General features: G+C 39.7%; 5 protein-coding genes across 5 annotated transcripts in view; 3 read left to right on the forward strand and 2 right to left on the reverse strand.

The window, feature by feature from the left end:
- The first annotated feature begins 5,774 nt into the window (after positions 1-5,774).
- The window catches only part of snrpa (small nuclear ribonucleoprotein polypeptide A), a 286,754-nt gene continuing 265,897 nt past the window's right edge, over positions 5,775-26,631 (forward strand). Inside the window, exon 1 of the mRNA XM_072392388.1 lies at positions 5,775-5,787. The gene's annotated coding sequence lies outside the window, so the exon portion shown is untranslated. The remainder of the gene's footprint in view (positions 5,788-26,631) is intronic.
- On the forward strand, positions 6,426-8,391 carry otol1b (otolin 1b). The gene is given in 4 exon segments (XM_072391632.1): positions 6,426-6,771; positions 6,865-6,954; positions 7,453-8,288; positions 8,290-8,391. Coding segments are annotated over 4 exon segments (1,374 nt in total).
- On the reverse strand, positions 10,556-12,512 carry LOC140313731 (high affinity immunoglobulin gamma Fc receptor I-like). The gene is made up of 5 exons (XM_072391720.1): positions 12,455-12,512; positions 12,333-12,368; positions 11,830-12,120; positions 11,485-11,757; positions 10,556-11,140 (listed from the first exon to the last, which is right to left on the reverse strand). The coding sequence occupies exons 1-5, from the start codon at positions 12,477-12,479 to the stop codon at positions 10,875-10,877; spliced, it is 891 nt and encodes a 296-aa protein (XP_072247821.1). The 5' UTR covers positions 12,480-12,512; the 3' UTR covers positions 10,556-10,874.
- On the reverse strand, positions 13,432-20,746 carry rabgef1l (RAB guanine nucleotide exchange factor (GEF) 1, like). Its single transcript, XM_072392358.1, has 9 exons — positions 20,598-20,746; positions 19,877-20,094; positions 19,552-19,724; positions 18,096-18,268; positions 17,554-17,635; positions 17,303-17,435; positions 17,124-17,215; positions 16,767-17,023; positions 13,432-15,867 (listed from the first exon to the last, which is right to left on the reverse strand). Exons 2-9 carry the CDS (start codon positions 20,047-20,049, stop codon positions 15,436-15,438), a joined length of 1,515 nt encoding a protein of 504 aa, XP_072248459.1. The 5' UTR covers positions 20,050-20,094; positions 20,598-20,746; the 3' UTR covers positions 13,432-15,435.
- LOC140314238 (caspase-1-A-like) lies at positions 22,955-26,255 on the forward strand. Its single transcript, XM_072392359.1, has 8 exons — positions 22,955-23,025; positions 24,249-24,524; positions 24,640-24,728; positions 24,909-25,085; positions 25,183-25,408; positions 25,495-25,626; positions 25,720-25,829; positions 25,986-26,255. Exons 1-8 carry the CDS (start codon positions 23,019-23,021, stop codon positions 26,106-26,108), a joined length of 1,140 nt encoding a protein of 379 aa, XP_072248460.1. The 5' UTR covers positions 22,955-23,018; the 3' UTR covers positions 26,109-26,255.

Genomic DNA, 26,631 nt, shown 5'->3' on the forward strand with positions numbered 1-26,631 from the left:
CAGTTGGAGATGTCAGTCGGACTGGCCGGTTTGGGAGCTTCACCAGATATTCCAGTGTCATTTGGACACATCCAGGGAAGTGTGTCGGCCAGGTCTGCAGCATGAGGCTTTTTGAGGTCACTCAAAAAGGATGATCAGTCCTGACAAGAGCCTAAAAAGGTAACAGAATGTATTACACAAACACACACTTTTTTTCATTTGCTTTGGGCAGTGATATCAGAAAGAATCAGTGATTCTTTTCACATGGCACTTCATGGTAAAAATATATGAAGTTAGGATATAATGTTGGATTTCACTGAGTATTACATAGCTAAACTGAATATTAGAGATAGTTTAGGTGGGTTTGCTTCATCTTGTTGATATAATACAGTATTGACACTTAAAAATTGTACTTTACCAAACGGTAGAGCAGGACATTAGAGGCTGAAGACTAATGATCAAAGACGCAATAAGCCGATTAATTGGTAAACCACACAGCACTGATAAAATCAATATATATAGAAAATAGCTAATTAACTGGGCAACTATTTAGCAATGACATTAAAACCTAACAGTACAACATTTTGTCAGTAGTAAATGCACTTAGAACCACAAAATGTTTTCACCAGATTTGATTTTTCAGCACAAAACAAGTTCATTTGGGGAAATGGGCGAGAGATTTTCCAGTTAGCCCTCAGTCCTGTGATTTTTTAAATGTGGTGTTTTGAGTCCCTTGTGTGAAAATCTGTATCATCAAATAAAAAGGCAGTACCTTGGTATTACTTAGTGTTACAGAGCTATGTAACAGGTTTGTTTAGACGGAACACTGTTTGTACTACTGGGTGTGTGTCTCTGTCTGTTATACTGCTTGTGGCAGGGCCTCAGTCAAAACACGGCCTTTTATTGTATATTTTACTGTATATTTCCTTTTTATTTTTCACACAAACAGTTAAACTGAAAATGTTCTTGAAAAGATGGGGGTTTAATTTTGAATTGAAACTTTGCCGTCATGGTGAAATAAAAAAGTTTTAAACACATTTGGAATCAACCACATTCTGAGCAAACAACCAGCATAGTCTAAGGTCTCACATCTGGGAAAGTAGTAACATACTTTGAGAATAAAATCACATCTACAACACACCCAATATGAGGATATATTCATGTGTCCTGACTTTGGATTTCTGTGATTTTATTATTGTATTCTTTTATTTCTGGTGTGAGTCAACGAATCATTTTTGACTGATCTTTGTGTGATCAAACAAGCTTTGTGATGTGGCATTTAGAAATCTTGTGCAATAATTTGCCATTCTTTACTTATCAAAGAAGAGCAAACCGCCTTATGACACACCTCTCACTCCACAGAATGAATCAGTCAATATGAAAACGGGAGTGGCTGATAAAATCCCGAGTCCAGCAGGCAGCAAGAGCCAAACCCTGACAGGGTGATTGACTATCACTACAAAAGAAAAGTGCTACATCTGTGTAACCTAACAATAAGCCAATAGTTTGCAATTCTTCATATTCTTACAAGACCCATTTCAAAATTTATATGTGGATATTTTGACTTGTGTAGGTTCATATTTGGTAAGGCATGAAATATATTTTTGAATCTATCAAACATTTATTAAATGCACTTGCGTCTGACTGTGATAAATTATCTAAAGAAATGAATCAATTAACCGAAAAGAAGAAAGAAGTGTGCCACCAAGTGGTCAAATAGATGAATAACACTTTCCTCAATATCGACTTGTGTGATGTGAGTTCTTACTTGTAGTTTCTACTAAAAGTTACATTACAAAAAACGCAATGGTAAGAAACTCGTGGTTCTTACTGGATACCAAACCTGTCTGATCTTTTCAGTGTTCATGGAGTTTGGGTTGAACTTTACTCCATCACTGGGGAGGGAAAGTCTCCTTATTTAGTGTTTCTTTTAAAGGAATTTATAGACACACAATAGCAGTTTATGTAACAGATTCTGTGGAGTTGGAGGTAAGAATATATGAAGAATAAATATGAAGCGGGATTATTACTATTTCTGGAAACATTAAGAAGGTGATTTCTATACAAAGAGGCATCCCAACAGTAACGCAAACCAACAGACCAGAAGTTTGAGAGAATCTACAAGTGCTCTCACTCTGCTTTGAATTAATGTTTTATCTTGTATTCAGAGAAAAAGCCAATTAAACTCTATTGGATGCACTTGAAACCACATAAAAAGTTTAAATCGTGCAAAGAATCTATGATCTCTTCATTTGGTATCTTTAAAGTAAGAAGAAAAGGAGTTATATACCTTGTTATTTACATATAGCTGTAATAATCCTCAATGTTCTCCCCCTTCGCTTTCATTTTGATATTAACCAGTATTTTTACAATAAGGGGCTTAGTAGGCAGAATCAGAGTGACATTTTTTTAAATACCCTCTTTTGTTTAATTGTGACAAGGTACTTGAGAACTGAAGCAGCCATACAGATTAGCTTAGCATAGACTGGAAATAGGGAAGAAACTATCCCGACTCTGTGTGAAGCTAACAAAAAACACCTAACAGCTCCAGGTTTTGTGGACAGTTATATCCAAAGGAATTATTTGACCAGGAGCAATCACTTCCCGCTATGTTGTTACATTCAACATGCGGAGCCTTTTGTTAACTCAATTTACCTGGAAAAAATGCTTTTTAATCATGCACCATGTCTTTCTGCTAAACTCAGCCCACGAACTAAATGCTGGATATAGCCTAACATGAAGCAAGTGCACAGGAATATCTTGAGAGTGTATGTTTCTCTGCAATGCTTTTGAAAGTGTAAGAAAATAAAGATCCACAAACTTCATTAACATGAGAAAAGTTGAGAGAAGAAGACGTAGGACTCATCAATCAATAATCGCAAATAGAGGTCGCTTGACTCAGTCTCAGAGGAAATGAAAAATAACTCAGTTTTCATTCACACACAAAATTAAATTGTTAACCTTAACTCGCTGATCTCTGAATCACTTCACATCCCTTGTATAAAAACAGCTCCTCTACATCTCATAGAATCCCTTTTGAACTACCAGTTGCTATCAGTTTTTAATTTAGTTTTTTAGTTTTAATTTCACCATGAACAAACTATTTGCAGAACTAACTTCGAGTGCATTCGAAAGCCTAACACAAGAGAGACTTGTCAGAGGAAGTGTGGCAGAAGAAAGTGGTTTTATACATTGTCTGACCACATGAGAAGTATCCTCACTGCCAACATGTCCCTTGCCAAAGTCATTAGCTGTTAATTCTGTGGGGTCTAGATTTTCTTTGATAAGATCCAGGTAACGAACAAAATAGGTTCTATGGCCTTGATTGTACCAGTGAGCATGGTGGGGGAATTATCATAAAGTGTGGCTGGTTGCTTTGTTGGTTACTAAACAAGTCTCTCTGTTACTACCTCACACTCACTCTCTCTAATCTATGCTATACACATTCACAGCAGCTTCAGGATCTCTTTGACATGAATAGGGTTAAAGTAAGTTAATACACCTTCATCCGTCCAAGTCATCTTTGGTCTTCTCTCTGCTCGGCTGCACTGGCTGAGTAAGTTAACTCTTCCCTGTCTCTGGCGCTAAAATGTGTGTTGATGGTGTGTGTGCGTAGCTTTGGCTGAGGGCAGGGCCAGTGTTAAATAAACAGACAGGTGAGCAGCGTCTGGGTCCTCTGTGACCAGCTGGGCACTGTAAACTGACCGCTGCATTTGTGTGTGGTCTGAATAGAGCTGAGAGACGATGTTGTTGAGGTCAGGCATGGAGAACCCCAGAGGAACCCCTGTTTCTCTCAGGACTTTGCTGCATATCTCACACTCCATCAGTTTGTCTTTTATAGAGGGGAAAGTTGGGGACAACTTTACCCGAGCTGCTCGTAAACTGGGAGAAGAGCAGCATGTAAATGTGGCAAAAATATTTTAAACAAAGACAATCTTTTGGGTTTCAGTAGCTTGCTTTGTATTCCTTCTTTCCACCATCAACCCTCTCTGTTTCCCCACATTTCATTTCCCGTATCCCTGCTCCCTCATAGCTGGTCACAGATCTCTCTGTGGACATGAGGTCTTTGGCAACTGAGGCATGTCCGCTTCTCAAGCATTCTTTGTCACTGGCAAGTCAAGAGTTTCAACTAGACAGCTACCAGAAAATCACTTTTCTCCAAAAACCTGATGCTATCTTGTTTCACCGTAAGAATGAATCATTGTCCAGCCACACAGTCATAGTTAACAGATGTCGCTGCCAGCAACCTTGAGAGTTCATGTGCAAAAAGTCGGTCACAGTGATAAGGCAGGCATTGCAACTGCACAGATTTAAAGGTAAGCTCATTCGTTTGACAAACAGCTCAGGTTTAGCAGCTGCTGAGTGATTATCAGAGCTCTTTAGGCTAAAGCTTTCTCCTGGATGTTCACCAAGCGTGAACTGAGCTCCTTGTGCTATGTGCCAGTTTGCACATCTAGTATTAAGTCGTTTTAATTAATTATTAGATACTTTTATATCAGCTTTTGCTTGCAAGATTCTGCTTGGGACCGCATGAGACTAATTAAAACAGTTTTCACCTTTTCACTTGCAGCTACATGTCTGTTGTCCAAAGCTATGCTTTAAAAAGATGCTGGCTTCTGTCACAAACTCCTCTTTGCTTGGCTTTGTCCAACCTTAAGAGCCTGGGTAGAAGGAATGCCTCCCATATCAGGTGACCCATTGCCCCACGGCCTTTGCTCCTTGCCTAGCTTGCAGCGAGGGAGTGCTTGAGGTGGGCGCTGTATCCCGTGTCACAAAAGCACCTTTCTACACAACAGGGGTACAGAGAATGGGCCACAGCACAGTGATTCTCCTTGGGTTCGCTCCAACCCACCATAGTGGGATTTCAGACCTCCCCCTGTGCTTCTAGCAAACACCCTCATTGGTGGGGATGTTCTTTCGCCCAAGCCTGGCACAGCTATCAGAGAGACCTGGATCTCTTGTTCCTGCTTCCAAGACACCACCAGAACGGATAAATGTTGTATTATTTATGCATAACTGGGTGAGTATAATAAACTAATATTTGTTATCAAAAGGTTTCATGACAGTTAACCCATGAGGTCAATTATTTCTGCGTATTTGTTTGTGTTAGATGATGAATCTTGGCACTGTGTCTCAAGAAATTCCAGGTTTTCAGTCCAAGAAAACACTTATGATGTTGAATTAACTGATAAACCACCAAAGAGTAATCTGACACATGGAATCAGCTTTGACTGAACAACTTTGATTTACCTGCAAAGGGCAGATCCTTGATCCAATGCTTGAATAGAAGACAGTTAGACTTGTTTTATTGATTCTTCTAGATGTTTCACCACTTATTCGAAAGGCTTCTTCAGTTCTTCTTTAGTTCTGACTGACTGACCCCCAGTCAGGTTATATGATTGATCACTAACATGTTGGGTGTTGTGTGATGAGCTTGTGAAGTATCTCTCATTTTTTTTGTTTTTTTGTTTTCCCATTAAAAAAAAGTCTGGGCAATCCTTGCTGGACTGGACTGAGAACACAACACCATGCTTTGTGTCTGAGTGTTTTATCCTTTGGGTACCTACTGTCTGAGGGTGTTGTTGCATTTGAAGTGCAACGGGATGTGTCTCGGAGAGATTCTTCCACGTTTTCTCAGACACTCTTGTCAGTTTCAACAATGTGAATGTGAATGGTCTGCACTTATACAGCGTTTGTCTAGTCCAGTAACCCACTCAAAATACTGTTATCCTTCAAGCCACATTCACACACACACTCATACAGCATGTCTTAGTCTATACAGGCAACACAGTGCTGTTTTCATTCACACTCAAGTGGATGCATCATAGGCAACATGGGGTTCAGTGTCTTTCCCAAAAACATTTCAATATCTGTTTGGGGAAACTTGGAATTGAACTAACAACCATCTGCTCTGCCTCCTGAGCCACAGCCATCTCCAATTGTTAGTTTGAAAGTTCTAGTAGTTTAGGCACAGCAGTGGGTACCCACCAGTTACTTTGACTTGAAGAGGCCTTTCAGAAAAGAAATTCAGATGCCTTCTACTCAAGCACTTAGGATTACCTTGACCTGGTTGACGGAGAATCCTCACCAAAAGGTGAAATGCAGATTTAATGAGTTAAAAGCAAAAATGTAGCTCTGACTGAACAATTCCATGAAAAAAATGTTCAAAGTCAGTCAGAAGTAGTCATGGAATACATACGTGGAAACAGCAGAAGAAGTAAGAGCAGAGACTCCATTGTTCATGCTTACTTTGTGAGTGATTTACAGCAGTTATTTTCGATTGTAATTCTCTACTCTTGTTACTTCTTGTTTCTAAAGCTAAATTAGATGGAACGTGAACTTATTCTAACAAGTCTGAGTGGTTACTTGATTTCAGATAGCTGACAACAATGAGGATTATTCCCTGTCAGTCGACTCTCGTGGCTGTAGCTGTGGTTACACTCACTATGGTATCCTGCGCTGGAGCCAAGACTACACAGAAACCAAAGTACCAGTACACAAAGAAGCCCATCCCTCAGGTTACCATGCACAACCCCGTCACCACCAGCATGCCCAAGACTCTCAAGATAGTGGAGACCCCGAATCCTGTGCAGCCACAGCCGCAGCCCACCACTGAGAGGATAGCCTACCCAAGTCATGTGTTTCCACAGCACTACAGTGACTATACTGAGCCCCCTGGTGTTGGCAATGAGAATTACACCCTGGATTACAACGAGTGCTACTTCAACTTCTGTGAGTGCTGTCCACCTGAGAGGGGTCCCAGGGGCCCCAAGGGAGACAGAGGCTTGGCAGGTATTAGACTTAATGATAATAAGGTGCCATAGTACATCAACATGCTTTTTGTGTGTATAGCGTTTTGAGCATCACTTATTTTCACTTGTCTAGGGCCGCCTGGTGAAAGAGGACCTGCTGGAGCAGCTGGTTTACCTGGACCATCTGGTCTTAGCGGTCCTATGGGCTTTAAAGGAGACAAAGGTGGATATATTGTATCATGACATATTTCAAAACTGCAGTATGCAGATACATCATATATATTGTAAGAACATTATCCTGCAGTGGGTGGTTGGGACAACAATATGAGAACAGGTAATATCATTCCCACTTCCCTACTTACCTGTTGTTCCACTTGATAAAAGAACACCCCATAACAAACAATAATGGAGTAATACAAAATGGTTCAAACAAAATTTGGGCATGTAACAATGATTCCTGAGGACTGAGCATTGTTGGTGGGTTAATTGTGTTGACCATCTTTTGCTGGTAGTGCTTGCTCAAAATATTCAAATATCCATGTTTCTCTTTCAAATAAATTTCCTAGGGGAAAAAGGTGACACAGGAAACATTGGGACTTCTGGGTCACCAGGAATCCCAGGAAAACCAGGACAAAAAGGTACAATGAGTAATTGTTAAATTTTCTGGTAAATATAATTCTAACGATTCTATAGTTCTGACACAGTTGCCCTTCATTTGCAGGTGATGTTGGCTACAAAGGTGAAAAAGGTGAAACAGGGTTGCAAGGTGTCAAAGGTGAAAGAGGGGCGAAAGCAGAGCCTGGCCAGAATGGGACCGCTGGTGAGAAAGGAGAACCGGGACCACAGGGGCCAGCTGGACCTCCAGGAGCAGCTGTTGAGAAGGGTCCTAAGGGAGAAAAAGGAGATAAAGGGGAGTGTGGCATTTTTGGGGAGAGAGGACCAAAAGGTGATAGAGGGGATCATGGGGCTCCGGGCATTCCAGGAGCAATGGGAATTCCAGGACTCAATGGCAAGCATGGTGCCTCTGGCCCTGTAGGCATTAGAGGTGATCAGGGACCTCCTGGGCCTCCAGGCGAACCAGGGGTGAGAGGGTCTCAGGGACCACAGGGCATAAGAGGGATGCCTGGGCCAAAAGGGGATAGAGGCTACCCTGGGATGAGGGGTGACCGGGGCTTTCGTGGAATGAAAGGAGCCAAGGGATCAGGGATTCCTCAGAAACGCTCTGCCTTCAGTGTAGGTATCTCTCCAAGAAGATCCTTCCCACCCTCAGGCTTCCCAATCCGCTTTGACAAAATCTTCTACAACGAAGAGAACCACTTCAATGTCTCATCCAACAGCTTTACATGTGTTCACCCCGGGGTTTATGTCTTCTCCTTCCATATAACTGTGCGTACTCAGCCACTGCGTGCTACACTGGTAGTGAACGGGTCGAGGAAAGTGAGGACACGGGACTCACTGTACGGCCAAGACATCGACCAGGCATCCTCCCTGGTGGTGCTACGGCTGGCAGCGGGTGATCAGGTGTGGATGGAAACATTCAGAGACTGGAATGGGGTGTATGCCAGCAGCGAGGACGACAGCATCTTCTCTGGGTTTCTGCTTTACTCAGACAGGTTCTGATACCTACTCGTGCTATGCTGAAAATCTCCTCTGCTGCTGAACTGTTCCAATTTGACCGTATTGGAGAAAAGACCAAATACAGGTGGTGCCTAAACTATAACTGAGCTGCTTAAAGGTTGAACCGCCCAATTCTCATTATCATCTAACTTCTCATTTGACCAATTATGTGAATATCTGAATGGGCCTTTCAAGCATGACCTCATCGGATTAAGGAGCCTTTGTTTAAAGTGATATTTCTTTTAGTAGATCAAAACATGCATAATGACTGAAAACAATCACCAAGATGCTAAACAACAATCCTGCATGCCTCAGAATAACAAAAAAATGTAAAATAGTTACAAAAATACAAAATAACCACGGAGACAAAGCAACAGTCTCAAAATGCCTCAAAATAGCAGCAAAATGACTCATAACATATGCAAAATGTTAAGTTGAATAAAACTTATCAAACCCTAAAAACTAAACATTTCCTATATATTCAATCTCATATATTTTATATGAGATTAGTGAATATTGTCAGTAGAAAATAACAACAAAATTACGTCTTCAAAAAGACACCAAACAGGTACAAAGAAGCTCAAAATTATCCAGAAAAATATAAATAAAAAGGCACAATACAGCCATGCAGAGATTCAAAACACTGATTTCCTTATTCATCCTTTTCATTTTTTTTCTTTGGGAGACTGGGTGGTCTTTATTGCATGTCAACTAATGAGTGAAACATCCCCATAAAACACAATTCCACCCTCACATTAAGGTCCACAAAACGTGAATTAAAATAGAAATCCCACTGTGAATTTACAGAAGCGTATTGCATTCACTTGAAAAAAAAAAGAAAAGAAAACCCGTTTTTTTGGGGTAATTATTTCTGTTTTTCTGAGTAATTATTTTTCTGTTTTTCGGGGTCATTTTTTCCGAGATACTTCGAAATCCCTCGACAACAACCAACCTGCAAGTAACGCCTGTGGATCTATGGTGACTCCTACCTCGCACATACATGCCCCATTTTCAATTTTTTACCGTGCATGACAACAGACAGGTTAAACGCCGTGGTGGAGGAACCAAAGTTCTTGATATGAACAAGAATGCCACTAAAACTGAGATTTCATTCTGAGATTTAAGCTAAAAAACTGTTCCTCCCTAATGAAAAGTCAACAGTGAGAAAGTGGGAAGAGTTCAGTTGCAATATAGTTAACTTTCAGGAAGCAGAGGATGTTATTATAGGAAACTACTACGAGACACACAAATTGGGGGTTTAAACCCAGATCAAAGTAAAACTTGGTTAAACTAAACAAGCCAGTCATGTTTGCTTCCATTAAATCAAGCTCTCGAAAAAGGAATGAATCGAAGAAAATTATTCTGGGAAAAAAAAAATTACTCAGAAAAACAAACCAAAAAAAAATTACTCAGAAAAACAAATAAAAAAAAAATTACTCAGAAAAACAGAAACAATTACCCCGAAAAACAAACCAAAAAACAAATTACTCAGAAAAACAGAAACAATTACCCCGAAAAACAAAGCAAAAAATAAATTACTCAGAAAAACAGAAACAATTACCCAGAAAAACAAAGCAAAAAATAAATTACTCAGAAAAACCGGAGTGTCTTTTTTTTCCCCAAGTGAATGCAATATGCTTCAGTATGAATTGAATGAGAACAAATGGAGTAATATTAATCAGAAAGGAAATTTGAGTGCATTAATTATCATTCAAAAGAACCTGAATATTTCAATTCATAAAGAAGAAAAATGGAACATCTGTCCAGCATCAGTGCATTGCTAATGAATGAAACTCTGATGTACTTAGCTTTTATTCCTCCTTTGTAATACTTTGTGGTATTTATTCAGATCTTCAAGTGTCATCATTACCTCAGTTGCTTGATCCAAAAGAAAAGCACCCTTGTCTCCTTAGGTTGTCCTCTTCTTCTATGTACACTTCCGTCTGTTTTACTACTTCTGTCTCACACTGGTCTGTCACCTATTATAACATCAGCTAACATCAGCTAATGTCACTGTGATTTGTAGCTGTATTATTAATCTTAATGTAAATCTGACTAGAATGACTGTATCCTTCTGCAGTGAATAAATGTTCACTAATATCTACTGTCATGTTATTATACCAGTGTTTCCAATATATAAAAAGTATTGCTGTACAATAGAGCTGTAAAAAGACATTGTGTTCACTGAAAATAAAAGTCCAGCAGTACAGACAATTTATTGATTGCTTTATTTGCAGAAACATTACATCAATTGTTTGCAGCTTTGTTCATCCTGTTAGTTTTGTACCGTATAAGGTGGATATCTGGTATTAGGAAGACTTAATACAACCCAGAAGAACAGAGCTATGTTCCATTAATGAGATTCGGGATAATTAATCTTTGGCATGTCTAACAATACTTATAACAAGAGAACACAGTTTGGAGATACCCCAAGGCAAAAATTTCCAGACAAATCTCCAGGCTATAGGGATACACTTAAAGTCCTTGAGGTAAAACAATGGAGATGGGTTCAGAACATGTACTTTTTCAAAAATCTTTGGGCTCACTAAACCTCGAGAGACCCAACAGCGGCACTCTGGCCCTACAGCTGTACTGTCCCGGAGTCTTACTAATCCAGAAATGTTTCTCTGAGGTGGCCATTCCCATTCGGATGTTATTTTTGTAGAAATAGTAGTGTAACGGAGGTGCAGGAGCACGGGCATTGTACTCTACATGGCAGATGAGCTCCATTCTATTCATTTTGATCGGGTCGCTCCCAGCATCAATCTCCAATAGTGGCTGAGTCAGAACCTCTGAGACAGAGTAAAAGAAAAAATAAAACTGAGAGTGATTTCTAGAGATAAAAAGTTCTCCTGTTCTTTAAGTTGGCAGCTGAAAAGGTTAAGAGCAACAAGGTTGTATAGGAATAATTCAACACCTTGGGAAATCCTCCTTTAGAGTAGGAGAGCAAACATTATAATTAAGTTACTCAATTAAATCAGTTAAGTAACTAAATCACAGCTCTCAGCCTGGGAATTTTACACTGTAAAATAACATTAACTTGTGTACCAAGCTTTTGAGAAACTGGTAGACATTTCCCCAAATGTCAGTCCACTATAACCAAAGTCATAATTTGCAAACCAGTGTATATACTTACCTAAGATGTGAACAGGGGTGGCAACTGACATCACAGAGTGTGTACGTCTTCTCTTATCCCAGGAGGCCCTACAAGAGTACATTGCTTCCTCCTGAAGGGTCACGTTGGTCAAGAAGAAATCTCGGTTGTTGCCATTTTGTCTCATTACTTCAATGTGGTCTTTGTACAAGATTGTCTCATGCAGAGGAAGGTTAACTCGGAGATGACATGTCAAATTCAAGGTCTCTCCAACGAGGACAGTGTTGGGTGAAGCTCGAAGGATTGCCAACCCTCCTGAACAAAGATTAGAGGAACAAAGATTAGAGAAAAATGATGCTTGACCTACGGGAAAAAAAAAGATCTTACCATCCACGTTGATCTCCACAGGTAGACTTCTCAGAGTTTTTATGAGTCCCACGGCTGAGTCCCTCACCCCATGGCAGGAATACTTCCCAGTCTCTTTAACGTTGGCATTCCACAGGGTGAAGAATTCCCCAGTCTGAGGAAGCTTTGTAGATCCCCTGAACCACCTGAAATTCCAGTCATAACTGTATAAAACAGGAACACTGCATCTCAGCCGCACGCTCCCCCCAGAGAAGATCCGCGAATTCCCTGAAACGATCTCGACCGTGGCCCGAAATGAGGTCACAGTGGGAACTGTAGAGACAAACACAGGTGTGAGACACCAGGGAGGAACATCAGAAAGGAAACTAAATCGTCTGCTTTGCTTCTGAATGTAAACACTGAACTCGCCATGAAGCTGTGCTCTGTACAGCTGGAATATTCGTCAAACCAAAGCAGACCTGTACATGTTCAATGTGACAGTGAAATATATCTGGAGATTAACTGTAAGACTAATTGGCACATACCCCCAGGTACCACAAGCTGCAGTAGAGACGAAAGAACTGAAATAGAAAACGAAAGATTGACGACAACTATCAAAGGTATGAAATCTAAATGAAATGAGATAACGCGAATGGCAAAAACTTACCGAGGAGAGAAATGACCACGTCCATCGTGCACGCTCTGCTTATGGGAAACAGAAATGGAAAGGGATTCTTTTATTTCTGTTAAAAGGAGAAGTGAGAATATTTTTTTTCTTCTGGGGTTTAACTCCTCACACAGGACATCCCCTTTCAAAAAATCGCTGTGCCCTCAATTCTAAAATTATCATTTTTTGCAACCTGGGTTGAAATTGTGTAAATTTCATGGATATTTAATTTATTTTCAAGTAGGAAAATATAAACAAGGAGGAGCAGCGTTTTTTTTTAATTAAAAAAATCACAGGCCATCATTTCCATTACATATATAATGTGATAATCCACATTATAATCCCTCTTATAATAACTATTTCCCTGTTATGATCGATATTTCAATTTTTTCAAATCATGGCCTTTTTAGGTTTCTTGCTTTTTCTTTACTTAAACTTGAGCTCCCGAACCCCTTCTGAGGTGCTTCTCAACAGTGGATTATTTCAACAGGAGAAAACAAAGGGGAACTGGAAACAACAACTCCTCTCTGTTACCTCAGCTCAAATGAACCTACGCCCTTGGGAACAGGATTTCTAAACATGTTTGCAACTGAGATGGGCGTCTTTTGGCACTGAATCACATCTATATATAAGTGTTAGCAGGAGTTCTTATGTGGCACAATCCTACTTATCTCTAAAAAAAAAAATAAAAAATTCCTAATTTTTAGGAGAAAAGCCCAAAAACAAACAGTGAAATAGCTAATTTCTATTTGCGTTACTTATTTTTCTACTTTTATGTACGGCAGCAGAAGGTCAAGTCTTCTTACATTGTCTAAGGTATCCAATATATCTATAAATAAAATAAAATAACTGGAAAAATAAGATAAAATAATAAAATAAGCTGGAATAACTGCTTTTCCCGGTATGACGAAAAAGATCAAATTTCGTGGAGAATCTTTCAGTGCAGTCATGTGAGGCGATGAAGGGGAACCACACACTTTACTTACTTCAGATTTTTATTAATCATCACACACCCATCGATGCAAACATACCAATACTGTCCCAATAAGTTACATTTAAATAAAAGACAGTATTGAGGTATTCTCTCCCAATAACAAGCCTATAATGTAACAAAGATGTTTTAAAATACCTGATAAATAACTTCTGCATACAGTGCAACAAGAGGTTGTTCAAGCTAAAGTGGAATTTGCATTAAAACTCTTCTCTCAGACTAAAATGTAACGGCTACATAGTTTCAAAAATCAACATAAAGATTCAAATCTAGCAACACACACACCCACAAAAAGAAAATGCACCTCATGAATAAAGGTTAAAAAAAACTATTGCCAAACATTTCCTTCTCGATAAGACACCTGGAAATAATCTGTTTCCACCAGATCTCCTTCAGCTTTCAACTGTTAAGAGCCATTAATTTAATCTGAATCAGCTTTAAAAAAAAAAAAAAAAAAAATCATACCAGAAAAAAAAGTGCTTTAAAATAAGTACTCCTCTGCACTAGAGAAAGCAACGAAAGACTTGGGAGTGATTTTTTTTCTTCTATTTAATTCAACACCTTCAGGAGAGCAAAGGACAATGACACTAATTCACCCGCAACTGGAAAAAAACAACTAATGAAGAAGAATTCATACAACATGTCTTCAGGCAATGTTGTTTAACTACTGTAAATATTACAGGATTTATGCGTCGAGGAGATTTGATACCTGCCTGTTCATAGAAAAATAAAATAGCTTCTGTTCATCCAGCTGGTGACTGGAATGACTACAATATGTGCACTAACTGCAGGACGTACTGTTTGTTGACATGGACCAAACATGGGCATGCAACACTCATGCCACATTTACCACACGCACAATCTTTCTCTCCCCCACCCCCCTCCGCAAAGGACCTGGAAACACACTCTAAATACAGCACTAATCACAAGCGTGACAGTCATTTCAGGAAGGGTAAGTTTGGTTCTGCATCATTTTAGATTTCCTCTTTTTCTTTAAACCGTAACTCGATTATTAAGAACGATTATTCTTGATCTATTACACGCTTCTTGGAACAGAAAAGTTCAGGCCAGCTTACACCTATGAGAAAAAGATGTTTAAGAACGAAACCCAAACATTTATCTTGACTACAAAAAAGTAAGTAATAAAAAGTACTGAGGTACTGAAGACGCCATTGTGAATGACAAACAGATATGTCTTGGTAGAGCTCAGAGTGAAGTCGTTTTTCTCCTTTGGAATAAAAAAAAGACCCACGAGGGATGAGCAGGGCTTTCTGGCAGGATAATTCCTGGACGCCACTCTGTGGACGGTCATTGAAATCAACCATACTTGGTCTACTTAACTCCTCCTCATGTTGCCTAATATTTATTTTCTATTATAGCTTGACTATTTGAGAAATTGCACTTATTTGCCTTCTTATTGAGTTAGATGAGAAAATAAACACACCTCATATTTAAGCAAAATGTGAAGCTGTAAGCGGGGGATGTTCATTTTAGCTTAGCATAAAAGGTTTTCTCATGTACTTGTGACTAAAGTCCACCAAAACTACAGCTCAAAAATCTGAAGCAAGATGTCATCTGTGCACGTCGGTTTTCGAACAAGCTAAGCAACATATAATATGGTGATTAGCAAGTTTTAGAAGAGCTAGTAGATGAACTTTGTGACATACTACAACCAAGCTGGCTGTTCCCTGTGGTTTCCATTCCTTATGCTACGCATCTAACTATTTAAATTGCACTGTAGTGGTATCACTCTTTTCTATTAACTCTTTGTAAGACAGCAAACAAGTGCACAAACAAAAAAATGCCAAATGTGTGCAATAATTCAACAGTTACTTTACTCTTCCATAAGTTTCAGGGCCTCTAAGGCAACGAATGGATGGGAAAGAAATGGCTGGGTGGCAAAAGGGGGTCTGTACCAGACAGCTGTAGTATTTGAATACAGACAGCAAAGTTTACCTGCAGGGGGAAAAAAAGCAGAGCAGATTTTATATCAGCCAGCAAACACTTGAGGTTGCAGCGGTGGGGGCAGCAGCTCATTCTCAACATTATCAGAGTCAATTGCTGATGGTGCTGCAGATGCTGCCTCACTAGCTGTGGCTGCTGCAGGCTTTTGCATCTCTGGTGTAAAGCTCTCCAGAACGTTCTGCACCTTCTGCTCCACTTCATCCGTCCAGTCGATGAGGTCACTCTCCAGCTGCTGAGCCTTCTCGATGACGCGCTCCTGCCTTTCGCCAAGGCCAGTTAGCAGATCCAGGCGTTTGTGGACCTGAGTGAGAGCTGCGCTGCCTGGGGAGCAGGAGGAGGCGCCAGTGGACTGTGGCCAGTGGGGGGACGCCTGGCCTGACATGTAGAGTTCGAACTCCTCAGAGCTAAGATTCAAAGACTGGCCGTCCAGCTTTTCGATGAAAGCCACTGCACAGCACTGTGGAGACGGGACACGGAAGGTCGTTAAAGAAAATCTCCCTTCTTAATTGCAACACTCTGTAACCTCACTTAGATTGATTTTAATCTATCATATTCTGCTAGGCTGATAGTTGAGACAAGCAGGAAATCTCTCAACCAATTCACCACCGCCATGGCCCGCTTTCACTCCGCTTTACAACTTTTTAGACCTTCAAACAGCAGTTAGTAATGAACACAGTCGATCTACACAAACAAAAGTCTGATAGTGAAAGCAGCATTTGACTGACACGAAAGAAATGTTTTCCCTTTTTTGTTTGAGTTAGGATTTCAGCAGCTCTAAGAGTTGTAAAAGACACTGTCTGGAGGGCAGAATTTGCTGCTCCAAAACCTGTACATATGTACATATGTGTTCACAGATGTGTAAGCTAACAATGCCACATGCACTGATTCTCCCCTATACAATCAAACTGCTGGCTTTTGAACTGTGCGCCTGTTTGTTTTTAATCCAACTAACCGAAGCTACGCCGATCGCTGCAATTCGGTGTTGGTTTTCCAGATAATTCAAAAGTGGAGCTGAGTGGACAAATTATTTCAGAATTATTTTTCCCACTTTGCTACAAGAGCACAGAATTTAACAATAATATCAAGTTTGAAAATACAGCTACCAGAAATGGTATCTGAGATAGTGGCATGTCACACGGTTATACTACAGTGTGGTATGTTGAAACTGCTTCAAACCGAGTCTTTCAAAAGATTGAATTCCTAAATGAGCTGAACAAGTCTGACGAAGTCTTATGAAGGCTTTAAAGAGATGCTAACTGAATTTATGATTCTTATTGATGAAGTTGTCTGTGGTGTTGCTTAGCAATACATACACCGATTTACCACATAAATAAAAATAAAAGCAGTCTTCCTCACCAGATTAGTGAAGTAGTAACCATCCTCTCCGGTCATGAGTCTGCTGGGGTTGCAGAAACGGGTGATGTACTGGATGTTGGACTGCAGTCGTGGAGGGTTAGCTTTCAGCACGATGTAAATGAGTGTGGGGAGGAAGTCATCTGCAGACGCAGCCTCTTTCTTGCTCACTTTAATAGCGTTGAAGATGTGCTTACTGCAGCGGGTTATGCAGGCCAGCTTGTCCTTGGGCACACGCTTTGAATCCATTTCAATCACATCTGAAATATTGCATTGAGGAGAATTAGGACAATACGGACAATGAGGTCCAAGTCATTTTCTGTCATGGTCTTTGGAAAAGTGACCCAGCATGAGACTCACCGGTGATGGCTTTGACTACACTGTCAGAGACCTCAGGGATCTCCTCGTCTACAGGCACACACAACATCTCAATGGTGACCCAGTGCAAGGCTCTGTAAGAAAAACACAATCAGGACCATCCCACTTTTCTATGCTTCTTAGTACACCAATGTCACGCATTACGACTTTTGTTGGCAAACCTGATTCTCTTCTGAATGGCCAGGTCTTTGTTCTCATCATCTGTGGTTTCAGGACAGAAAGCCTCTTTGTAGAGACGAGTCATCATGTACTTCTCTACTTCATCCATAACACTTTCTACCTGATCCGAAGAACCTACACAGCCGAAAGAACCAATACATAGCATCGAAAGGGATTATGCTGTTAGTGATGTTTTGTTTGTCTGTTAGTGGGATATTGTGTCGTCTTTTTGAGCGTAAGAGCAACGTAGTACCTTTGAACTGAGTCTGAAGGCGTTCTGAAAGGTTCTGGTAGAAGTCCTGCACACACTCCGACAGCTCATCAGCTCCCATTTCCTGAACAAGAAATGGAATTAAACAGCTCAGATGAGATACAATTCAATTTTAGGTTAAAAATGTGCCAGTGACACATAGACAGATCTACACCATTGATGTTATTTGATTAAACTGCAACGGAGGTTTAAAAGAATAAATAGATTATATCTATCAAACTGAATTTTGAAAAAAAAGAACCAGCATCTCAGAGAAAAGCATTACAGATCTCAGAACAGAAGTATGTGATGTCACTAAAAGAAAAAGGGTTGTTCAAGAGTTTGAGTTTACGCTATCTGAGCAAATTTCATTGAGTGACAACATAGAAACAGAAGGAATAATAACAGCCAAAAGGTTCAGTCCAAATCACTGCAGTCGGTGCTGTATGACTTTGATATAAACATCAGCTTAAATGGAAACCGGGTTTGAGCAGAGCTAATATGCCAACAGGTTGTCTGGACTTGCAAAACTGATCATAGCTCACCCGCTTATACACCATGCTCTCAGTGAAAGCTCGACACTGTTTGAAGATTTCCCTTCCAGACTTCAAGGGTTTGAGAAAATCAATGAACTCTCGTGTTGCGTGGTCACTGTCCAAAGACGAAGGTCTGGTTGCTGAGGAACTGGGGCTTGACTGTGTGTCAAAGGGAGCAGCATCTGGGACAGGACAGTCAGCGTTACTTCTATCAAACCCACAAACTCTTGCATCATCCTCTCCTAACATTTCTATGCAAACACGCAGCATTTAGCTAAAATGTTTTGCTGATGTTTTCAGTGGGTGGCAGATCTACACTGCAGGCTTTCCATTATGACACCAAGATTATTTTATTACTCAGCCATGGAGTTGCAAAATGTCCACAATGTTGTTTGGCATCATCGTAATGAAACAAGCAAGGGCGAGACATAAAAATATGCTATCGTGTTGGCAGCAGATGTTGCTCAAAATCACGGCATCTCCAAAGATGCGCAAATTACAAATGTATAATCTTTGCACTACTGAAACCACCAGCCATAATGTGCTAATACCAAGCTGGAAAGTCCCTTTGATCCATCAGATCACAGGACATTTGTCAGAGACCTCGGGCCCAGAGAAGACAACATGTTTCTGAATCTTGCTGATATACTTTTTTTCTTCTGTTTTGTTTGGAAGAGTTTAAACTTCCATTGAATAGATGCTGCGACAAACTGTTTTTCCTACATCCATTTCCCCTGCTTTCAGTAACCGGAATATTAAACATGGCGTACCTCAAAAGAAAGCAGGCATGTAAACGCCTTCTTCAAGTTTCTGAACAATCTCTGCTGGTAAATTATAATGGCTGAGAGGATAAGAAGCTTAGACACAACTGAGTGCATATGCTAAATTAATTACCAGGTTACTCGTACTCTAAGTAAATACTGTATACAGGATATGATCAAACCTGGAAACTAATCTGGACGTAAACATAATGAACAGTTTGCAAAAGCATTTTGAATTCTTTTTAAATTTGCTGAAACAATTTCCACAGTCTTGTGATCCCATTCCCATCTTTGTTTCAGAAAGACTCTGAGATTCTTTTATAACTACTAGTCTTACTGACTTTTAACCTAATTAGTGGTGAGATGCTCCAGCAAGAGCATAGCACAACTTAACCGATATTTTGTTGCTTGTATGCAAAACTTTTTGAGTCGAGTTTTATGCTTGCTGTTCTTGTACCAACTTCTCTGAAACTCATTCAATTCCAAAGAATATATTTCTACAAAATAAATGAATAAATCAAATATGATTATTATTCATTTTTAGGTTTATACATGCCTACATCAGCTGCATATGATATGCTGTCTTTATACTATTTACATTTACGTGTTGAGTTAAAATAATTAGGAAATAATTGCGTCAGTCTCTGGCTGTATTACGCTCGAACCATTGTTAGGAGACACTATATATGTGTTACATTGTGTACCTTTTTTTGGTGGTGTTTTAGTGGATGGACTGAAAAACTTTGTGACAGTGTTGACTTTGCTGGACTTTTCTTTCGTCTTTCTTTCTTCAAACTTGCTGAAGGGTGTGATAGCGGGCTGTGATTGGGTCTTCTGATGTCTGCTTGCATATGCTTCTTCTTCCTCTCTCTGCAGCCTGGGAAGTAAAAGACAGAATAACTGAAACAGCTGTCAAATGGACAGTTGGACAACAGAAAGTCAACAACAGTCAGAGGTAAGAGAACAAATAGCGACACTTTGTACCATTCAGGATTATTCACAGACATTGTTACAAGGAGGAAAACAAACCTTTCGGCAAGAGCCCAGTCTTCTTGAATTTGCCTTTGCTTTTCTCGTTGATATTCTTCTCGCCAACACTTTGAGCACAGGCCTTGCCAAGCTGTGTTGCCATAAAAACCACATCCTTTCTTGCAGAGCAGCTCTGATTGGTCCAGATGGATCCCACGCCGCTGGCTCATCATCTTTCAAATGCAAGGACGACTGCTGGTGGACCAGGACACGGAAATCTTTGAAACAGAAAGCACATTCAGAAACTCAATATGTAAAATTGCGGTTTAACCTGCGGCTTATAATATCACAACGCCTACAGCTACTTAACCACTCAAGTAATCAGTAACTATGACAACACGACTCTAACACCATTGATTCTGGACATATTTCAAGACTGAACTTATCATTCTTAACATTTTAACAGTTAATTTTACCACGGACAAAAAAATGTCAAATGACAGCACTAACTCATCCAAGTGGATATTTATTTTAGGGATCACATGCCGTCTATTGTTCTTGGAAAAAATATAGTAATGGTAGAGATGGGTGCAAAATCTATCTATCTATCTATCATACTTAGGAGCGCTTAATTCACAAGGTAATCAATAGCTAATAACACCAACCAGTACTACCTAAGCTTATTACAGAGCTAGCCTCGCTAGCTAAGATAACTTGCTAGATTAACGTCACATTAATGAATATGCTTTCTGTTGTCAGTATGAATTGTTTGTCAACATACACTTTCATTCGTATCAAAATGTTGTTGGGTAACGCTGTCGTCGCTCCCTCTTCAGACTGCAGTTGAATATTTACATTAGCCAAGCAGCTAGCATCGTTCCGCAGCCATTTTGTCTATCAGTTATTTCTTCTTCGGTGGTTTCCCTCCACCCTCTTCTGCTTCCTCATTTGTTTGTTGCGGGATGTAAAACGCATTAACGTTTTATCGCCATCTAGTGTTAAAAGGTGATACTATTCTAACACTTACATAGCCTCCGGGTATTTAAATATTCGAAGACGTGAAAAAAGTGTCTAAATACGGTTTACACACACTTTTAACAACCATGCGTACGATCACATTAAAGTAGACAATAGAAAACCTTATACACAAAAAAAAAAACGGCTAAACGGATAAAGAGGCTGCAGCACTTAATGTGCATTAATCCACTTCGCCAATTGAAGGTGACATTCAGAGTTTGTTTTTCCAACTTAGGAAGAGTAATTTGTGGCAGAATTAATTCTTAGATGTGTATGTAACTGAATTATTAAGAACACAATAGAATGCCTTTATTGTCCCTATACACAGTACAATGACATTAAAAGCAACTCCTCATTCAGTGCAAACATATAGGCAAAAATATATATATATATATATCAACATCAGTACTTCAAAGATATATACGACATAAAAACTGCTAGTGCAGAGAAATATGCAGTTTGTATTGCTGTATTGTACGGTGTACAGTTATTGCACAGTAAATGGGTTCACAGTAGTTTCAGTGTTATTGAATGTTAAATATTAAACGATTAAATATTGCACAGTGCGAGGGTAGAAGAAGTCTGTGTGTTAAGGGGGTTAGGCTGAGAAATCAGTGCATGTGTGAATTCAGAGTGGTTATGGCTTTTGGGAAGAAGCTGTTCTTGAGTCTGTTGGTCTTTGTTCTGATGCACCTGTAACGCCTCCCTGAGGGCAACAGGTCAGACAGATCAAAGCCAGGGTGGGAGCTGTCCTTGGTGATGGCTTTTGCTCTGTTGAGGCAGCTGGAGGTGTAAATGTCCATCAGGGAGGGGAGAGGGCAGCCAATGATCCTCTGCGCTGTCTGTCTTGTTGAAAGAAGTTATCCCCATGAGGAGCTATCATCATTTAGGTACATCAAATGTCGTTGTCAGTGTATATCGCATTTTTGTAAAGATGTCACTTTAAATTAAATCTGGACTAAACATAGATTTACACTGTAGGCGTTTCTTTGTTGATAACAAATTATCCGTTTGAAACAGTTGTTTTCGTATTTGTATTAGCAGCAGAGCTGGATCTTACTATTGCAAAACATTATTGCCAGTCTGTTGTTGTTTGCTCCCTTTTTCCCCTACTCTGTAACTCCCGTAGTGCTAAGACCAAGCTTCAGCCAATGGCCCTGTTTTTTTTGGAAATTAATCACCTGATCTTCTCACCTTTTCAGTGCAAATAGATCTACCTCCCAATCAGTCCCCTCAGTATTCACCGGTTCACTAGTCAACATTTACCAGATTGTTTCTGTTACCTGCTTGATTGTAAATGTGCAGTTTCTACAGAAATTATTCGGTATTCTGTTTTTAAAATGAACATTGGCATGGAAGTTACATTTCTACTTGACTAATTGTAAGGAAACAGTCTGATATCTGACAGTGTCGGCCCGTACTAACCACCATATCATAACTCAAGATTTGAAACATGAGTTATGGTTAACCGGCTCTTCAGTCATTCTTCCAAAGCTTGCAGTCGCACAGAATAAAGTTCAACTAGCACTATTCACTCCTAAACTCCACCCTTTGGGGAAGCGAGCGCCAACTCCTCCAGTCAACAGGAAGTCTGTGACTTATGACCAGATGTTGATTCCAGAAACTTCTCGGGGATTGAGCTAAGGACTTCGTGTGCATTATATCTTCATACATTTCAATGATTTAAAAAAAAAAATAAAAATTTGAACATTTAACTTGAAAGTAGCAGACCTCACTCATCCAAAATATTTAAACTCATCTTAAAAAAACATGTTTCGTATTCTCCAAATCCAAGAGAGTTGTACATTTTGTGTAGTTTTTGCACAGCAACTATGTTGAGAGATTTAACACGCAAGTGTTGGACTTTCATTCAGTTTTTTTATTTTTATTTTTTAAATGAACGTTTAACGGCGTCCCAACTTTTTTGGAAAATAGGTTGCAAGTCACACATAGTTTACCATCAATCAACTTTAAATACATGGTAGTAACCTTAAATTAATAAATCGCATTTCCCATACAACGGTAACACAAATGTAGGTAGACTTTAGTTGAGTTAAAGGAGATTGGTGCTAAAGCAGGAAGCCAGTTAGCGCGCATTACGCACACCCTGTAAATAATATAGGAAGCTGGTGACCAGAAGCGTCATTTACAAACTTGGACAGTTCGGTGCGACGACACCTGAACAATGGCAGGTAAATGAATAGACTTTGAACTTTGTAGGTGTGACTAGTGTTAGGCTATTTGATGTCGAAAATACGTTTTAATAATAAAAAAAAAGAGAATGCATATACTGCAAATCACAACTACGCGTTAATACATTCATGAGGGTATGAGTTACCAGAACTGCCGAGGTTTTTCAGCGAGCGCTATAACGGCTTGAAGACAAAGTCATATCTTTACATTTCTGCATGTGTGCCACGTATTAGTTTCACTTTGTGGTCCCCACCCCGCTCTTTAACTCTTTGATTGTTTAAAAAAGCTCAGAAAATTGATGTTAAGCAAGCCTCTTAGGTTTGAAAACTGTATATTGCAAGTGTTCCGGGATCCTTTTATTTACACGACATCTGTGATGTGTTTAAGGTACACATCTGTTTCTGTTGAACTATATAAAGGTGAGTTGGTGATCTGCAATGTCAAAAGCTGAGCCCATGAATGTTTTTCCTGAAATATTCATTTTTTTTCAAACTGAAACATTTTACTGATGACCAAAATGATTGATAATTAAAGAATAAAATCCCTGAGACACAGTGATCTTGTAAAGGAGGTAGAGCACAACAACCTGTCTTCAATGCCTGAGGGGGAAGGCTTCATAGCTGCTTGCTGTCACAGTACTGTGTAGTATATACAGCGGTGTAGGAGTGCCCCTAGTTACAAACAATGTAATATAAAAGATTTCAGTCAAAACCCCAAAATGTGTCAGTATATTTGCACATTGTCACATATCTGCTCCACATAAGGGAAGGCAGAGTTGAAATTTGAGATTTGATGTACATCCGAGGAGATTTAGAAGTAACCATGGACAACACTAGGGACTGGATAGTGTTCATGTGGGAGACATGGGTTCAAATCACTTGCATGAAAGGTACTAGCTCCAGTAGGGCTCCTCAGGCAAGACCCCCTTACCCTACCAGTGTTAGTCACTTTGGATAAAAGCGTTTGCCAAATGCATAAACAGAACCATAAAACATAAACAACGCACGCCACAAACAGGGATTTCAATGCTGTTTGATAATACTAGAAGTCATGCAAAATCATTTTTGATTGATTCCCACCACAAATTGCTGAAGCTCACCAGCTTACCAAGTTACTGTAAGTGTGTATAATTTAGGCAGTTTTTCTAAATGTTTTCATCACTTCATTCACTGTAAGAGACGCAATCGTAGCATCTGTTTTTTTCTATATTTCTCTTTTCTAGATAATGATCTTTTCAAAGTGAGGTCTGAGTTTGTGAGGAACGTGTCCAGAGCAGTTATTGGTGAGCTGCTGGATGTTCTTCTTCAGGATAATGTCTTGAGCGAGTTGGAGACAGACTCAATACTGGAAGAAAATAATGCAAAAGCAGACAAGGCACGGGCTCTCATTGACACTGTGAAGAGGAAAGGCCCTGAGGCCAGCAGGAAGATGATTGATCGACTTGAAAAGATTGATAAAAACCTTTACTCTTCGCTGGGTTTGCAGCCTCCTCAGCCAGGTTAGCAGCAGAAGAAGACATTGCAATTTAATAATGTAATGATAACAGGTGTATACACAAATTAAATCGGAATACTCATTCTGAAACAATAATGTTACGCGATGGTTATCTTCAGCTGCAGGACCCCAGATGGACAAGGGTTCTTCAGCCACATGCTACACCATGGAAGAGTTTTGGAAGAAGAATCAGAATGATCCAGAGAATGTCAGCTCTTCATATAAGTTCTATGAAATAGCTCCTGTTTGCTAGATTTACTTGTAGTTATTAGTGGAAACAATGGGAAAAGTTTTCTTGCATCTAGAGTGAAAAAAACAGACTTTCTCATGTATCTTAAAAACAAGTGAAGGCAAATCCTTGTTTACCTTGCGTCTTCTTGATTTTCAGATTTACCCAGTGACCAAAGCTGCCTTCAGGAATCGTGTAGCCCTGCTGATCACAAACATAAAGTTTTCTGTTGAGAGTCTGAACAGAAGTGGAGCTGAGAGAGACGAGGAGAAAATGGAGAAACTGCTCTCAAGTTTTGGATATGAAGTTGTGAAATACACAAACCTCACTAGAGAGGTACTTTATTTGATAGGGCACATCAAAGAAATTATGTTCTTGTATGGTTGCTTGACAGATTAAGTCACTGATGCCTTGAACGTCTGTATTCTCACAGGGGATTGATAATGCCGTCATTAAGTTCTCTCAACATCCAAAACTAAAAGAGACGGACAGTGTGTTGGTGATTGTCATGTCTCACGGGAGGCGGGGAGCGGTTCTTGGTGTTGACCCGAAAGATAATGAGTTTCCCATCGACAAGATTTACCAACATCTGGACTCACAGCACTGCCCAGCGCTGGTGAACAAACCCAAGATCGTCATCATCCAGGCATGCAGAGGAGGTGATTCTCATGGGCCAAAACACAACTTAATTTAGTTGAATTTTTCCTGCGTGTCAAAAAAGTATGTCACAAACTATGTGTTTCAGATCAGAAGGGATCTGTGTTTGTAAGTGATAGTGCAAACAATGCAGAGGATGTGCCAGAAGTCTTTGAGGACGATGCTCTGCAGTGTGTCCACAAAGAGAAAGACTTCATCTCTCTTCTCTCCTGCACCCCTGGTCAGTTCAAGATATACCGTATCCAAGATAAACGTTAACATTCTGTAGTAAAATTACATTTATTTTTTAAATCTCCACATGTTTTTCCTGCAGATACTGTGTCATACAGACACAAAGAACTTGGGTCTCTCCTCATCCAGTACATTGAGGAAGTTTTTAATAAAAGTGCCCGTCAGCTTGATATTGTGAATCTTTTCAGGAAAGTAAGTTTTAAAATTTGCAAGCTATCTTGTGAGTGAAAAGCACACACATACAATGTGCAGAAATGTAAAGTCATATCAAGTTTAAGGTCAACACAACATACAGTAACAGTGATGTTCCTATGTGAGCCATTTGTAATTGTGTGCAATGTTTCATAGGTCATGCAATGCTTTGAAGACCTCGCAATCTCCAACAAGCGACAGATGCCAACCATAGACAGATGCACACAACCAAAGTTCTTCTACTTCTATCCAGGCCTGTTAGACACATCTCAGAGTTAGCGCACACTGTGCTGTCACATTTCATCTCAGTGCCTCATGAGACATCGGTTAACATGCTTTTCTGGCATTTTTCAACAGAGCACATGGACAGTTAATGACCACACGCGTGTGCTATTATTATCACTCAAATTGCCCATGTTTTGAATCACGTTTAAATAAAAATTTCAAACTCATATTTTCAGTACTTTTTTGTTTTCTCTTGTATCTATAGTCTAAAAGGAAGTTTTTTTTAATCACTTTTAAGTTTGACATATTTTGCCACATTCCAGTCTTTAAAACAGAATGATGTCCCTTTTCTCTCATAAGTTTACTCAGCTCTCCACAAGGACAAGGTACATTTGCCTGAGATACTCCCCTTAAACAAATGTCTAAACCCTTCAGGTGATGGTTGATTAAAAGACTTTTGGCAGCAGCAGCAAGCTTGAGTTTTCCTGGGAATGATTCGTAAAACTTGACACATCTTTAATTTTGAAGCGTTCACATTCTATTTGACAGACACTCTCAAGCTCAAGCAAGATGAGCA

The sequence above is a fragment of the Leuresthes tenuis genome, unplaced genomic scaffold, assembly GCF_036924035.1.
Source record: "Leuresthes tenuis unplaced genomic scaffold, fLeuTen1.0.hap1 SCAF_9, whole genome shotgun sequence".
Lineage (NCBI taxonomy): Eukaryota > Metazoa > Chordata > Actinopteri > Atheriniformes > Atherinopsidae > Leuresthes > Leuresthes tenuis.

What these genes read in the sequence shown, in the direction of transcription:
- LOC140313731 (XM_072391720.1), bottom strand. Translation starts at nt 12,479, where the DNA reads ATGGACGTGGTCATTTCTCTCCTCG. An exon ending in GCAGCTTGTGGTACCTGGGG is followed by an intron (nt 12,121 to 12,332) that starts GTATGTGCCAAT and finishes TTGTCTCTACAG; the next exon opens with TTCCCACTGTGACCTCATTT. An exon ending in CACCCCTGTTCACATCTTAG is followed by an intron (nt 11,141 to 11,484) that starts GTAAGTATATAC and finishes ACTCTGTCTCAG; the next exon opens with AGGTTCTGACTCAGCCACTA.
- rabgef1l (XM_072392358.1), bottom strand. Translation starts at nt 20,049, where the DNA reads ATGATGAGCCAGCGGCGTGGGATCCATCTGGACCAATCAGAGCTGCTC. An exon ending in GACTGGGCTCTTGCCGAAAG is followed by an intron (nt 19,725 to 19,876) that starts GTTTGTTTTCCT and finishes TTTACTTCCCAG; the next exon opens with GCTGCAGAGAGAGGAAGAAG. An exon ending in GCCATTCAGAAGAGAATCAG is followed by an intron (nt 17,216 to 17,302) that starts GTTTGCCAACAA and finishes TTTTTCTTACAG; the next exon opens with AGCCTTGCACTGGGTCACCA.
- LOC140314238 (XM_072392359.1), top strand. An exon ending in ATCAGAATGATCCAGAGAAT is followed by an intron (nt 24,729 to 24,908) that starts GTCAGCTCTTCA and finishes CTTGATTTTCAG; the next exon opens with ATTTACCCAGTGACCAAAGC. An exon ending in TCTTCTCTCCTGCACCCCTG is followed by an intron (nt 25,627 to 25,719) that starts GTCAGTTCAAGA and finishes TTTTTCCTGCAG; the next exon opens with ATACTGTGTCATACAGACAC.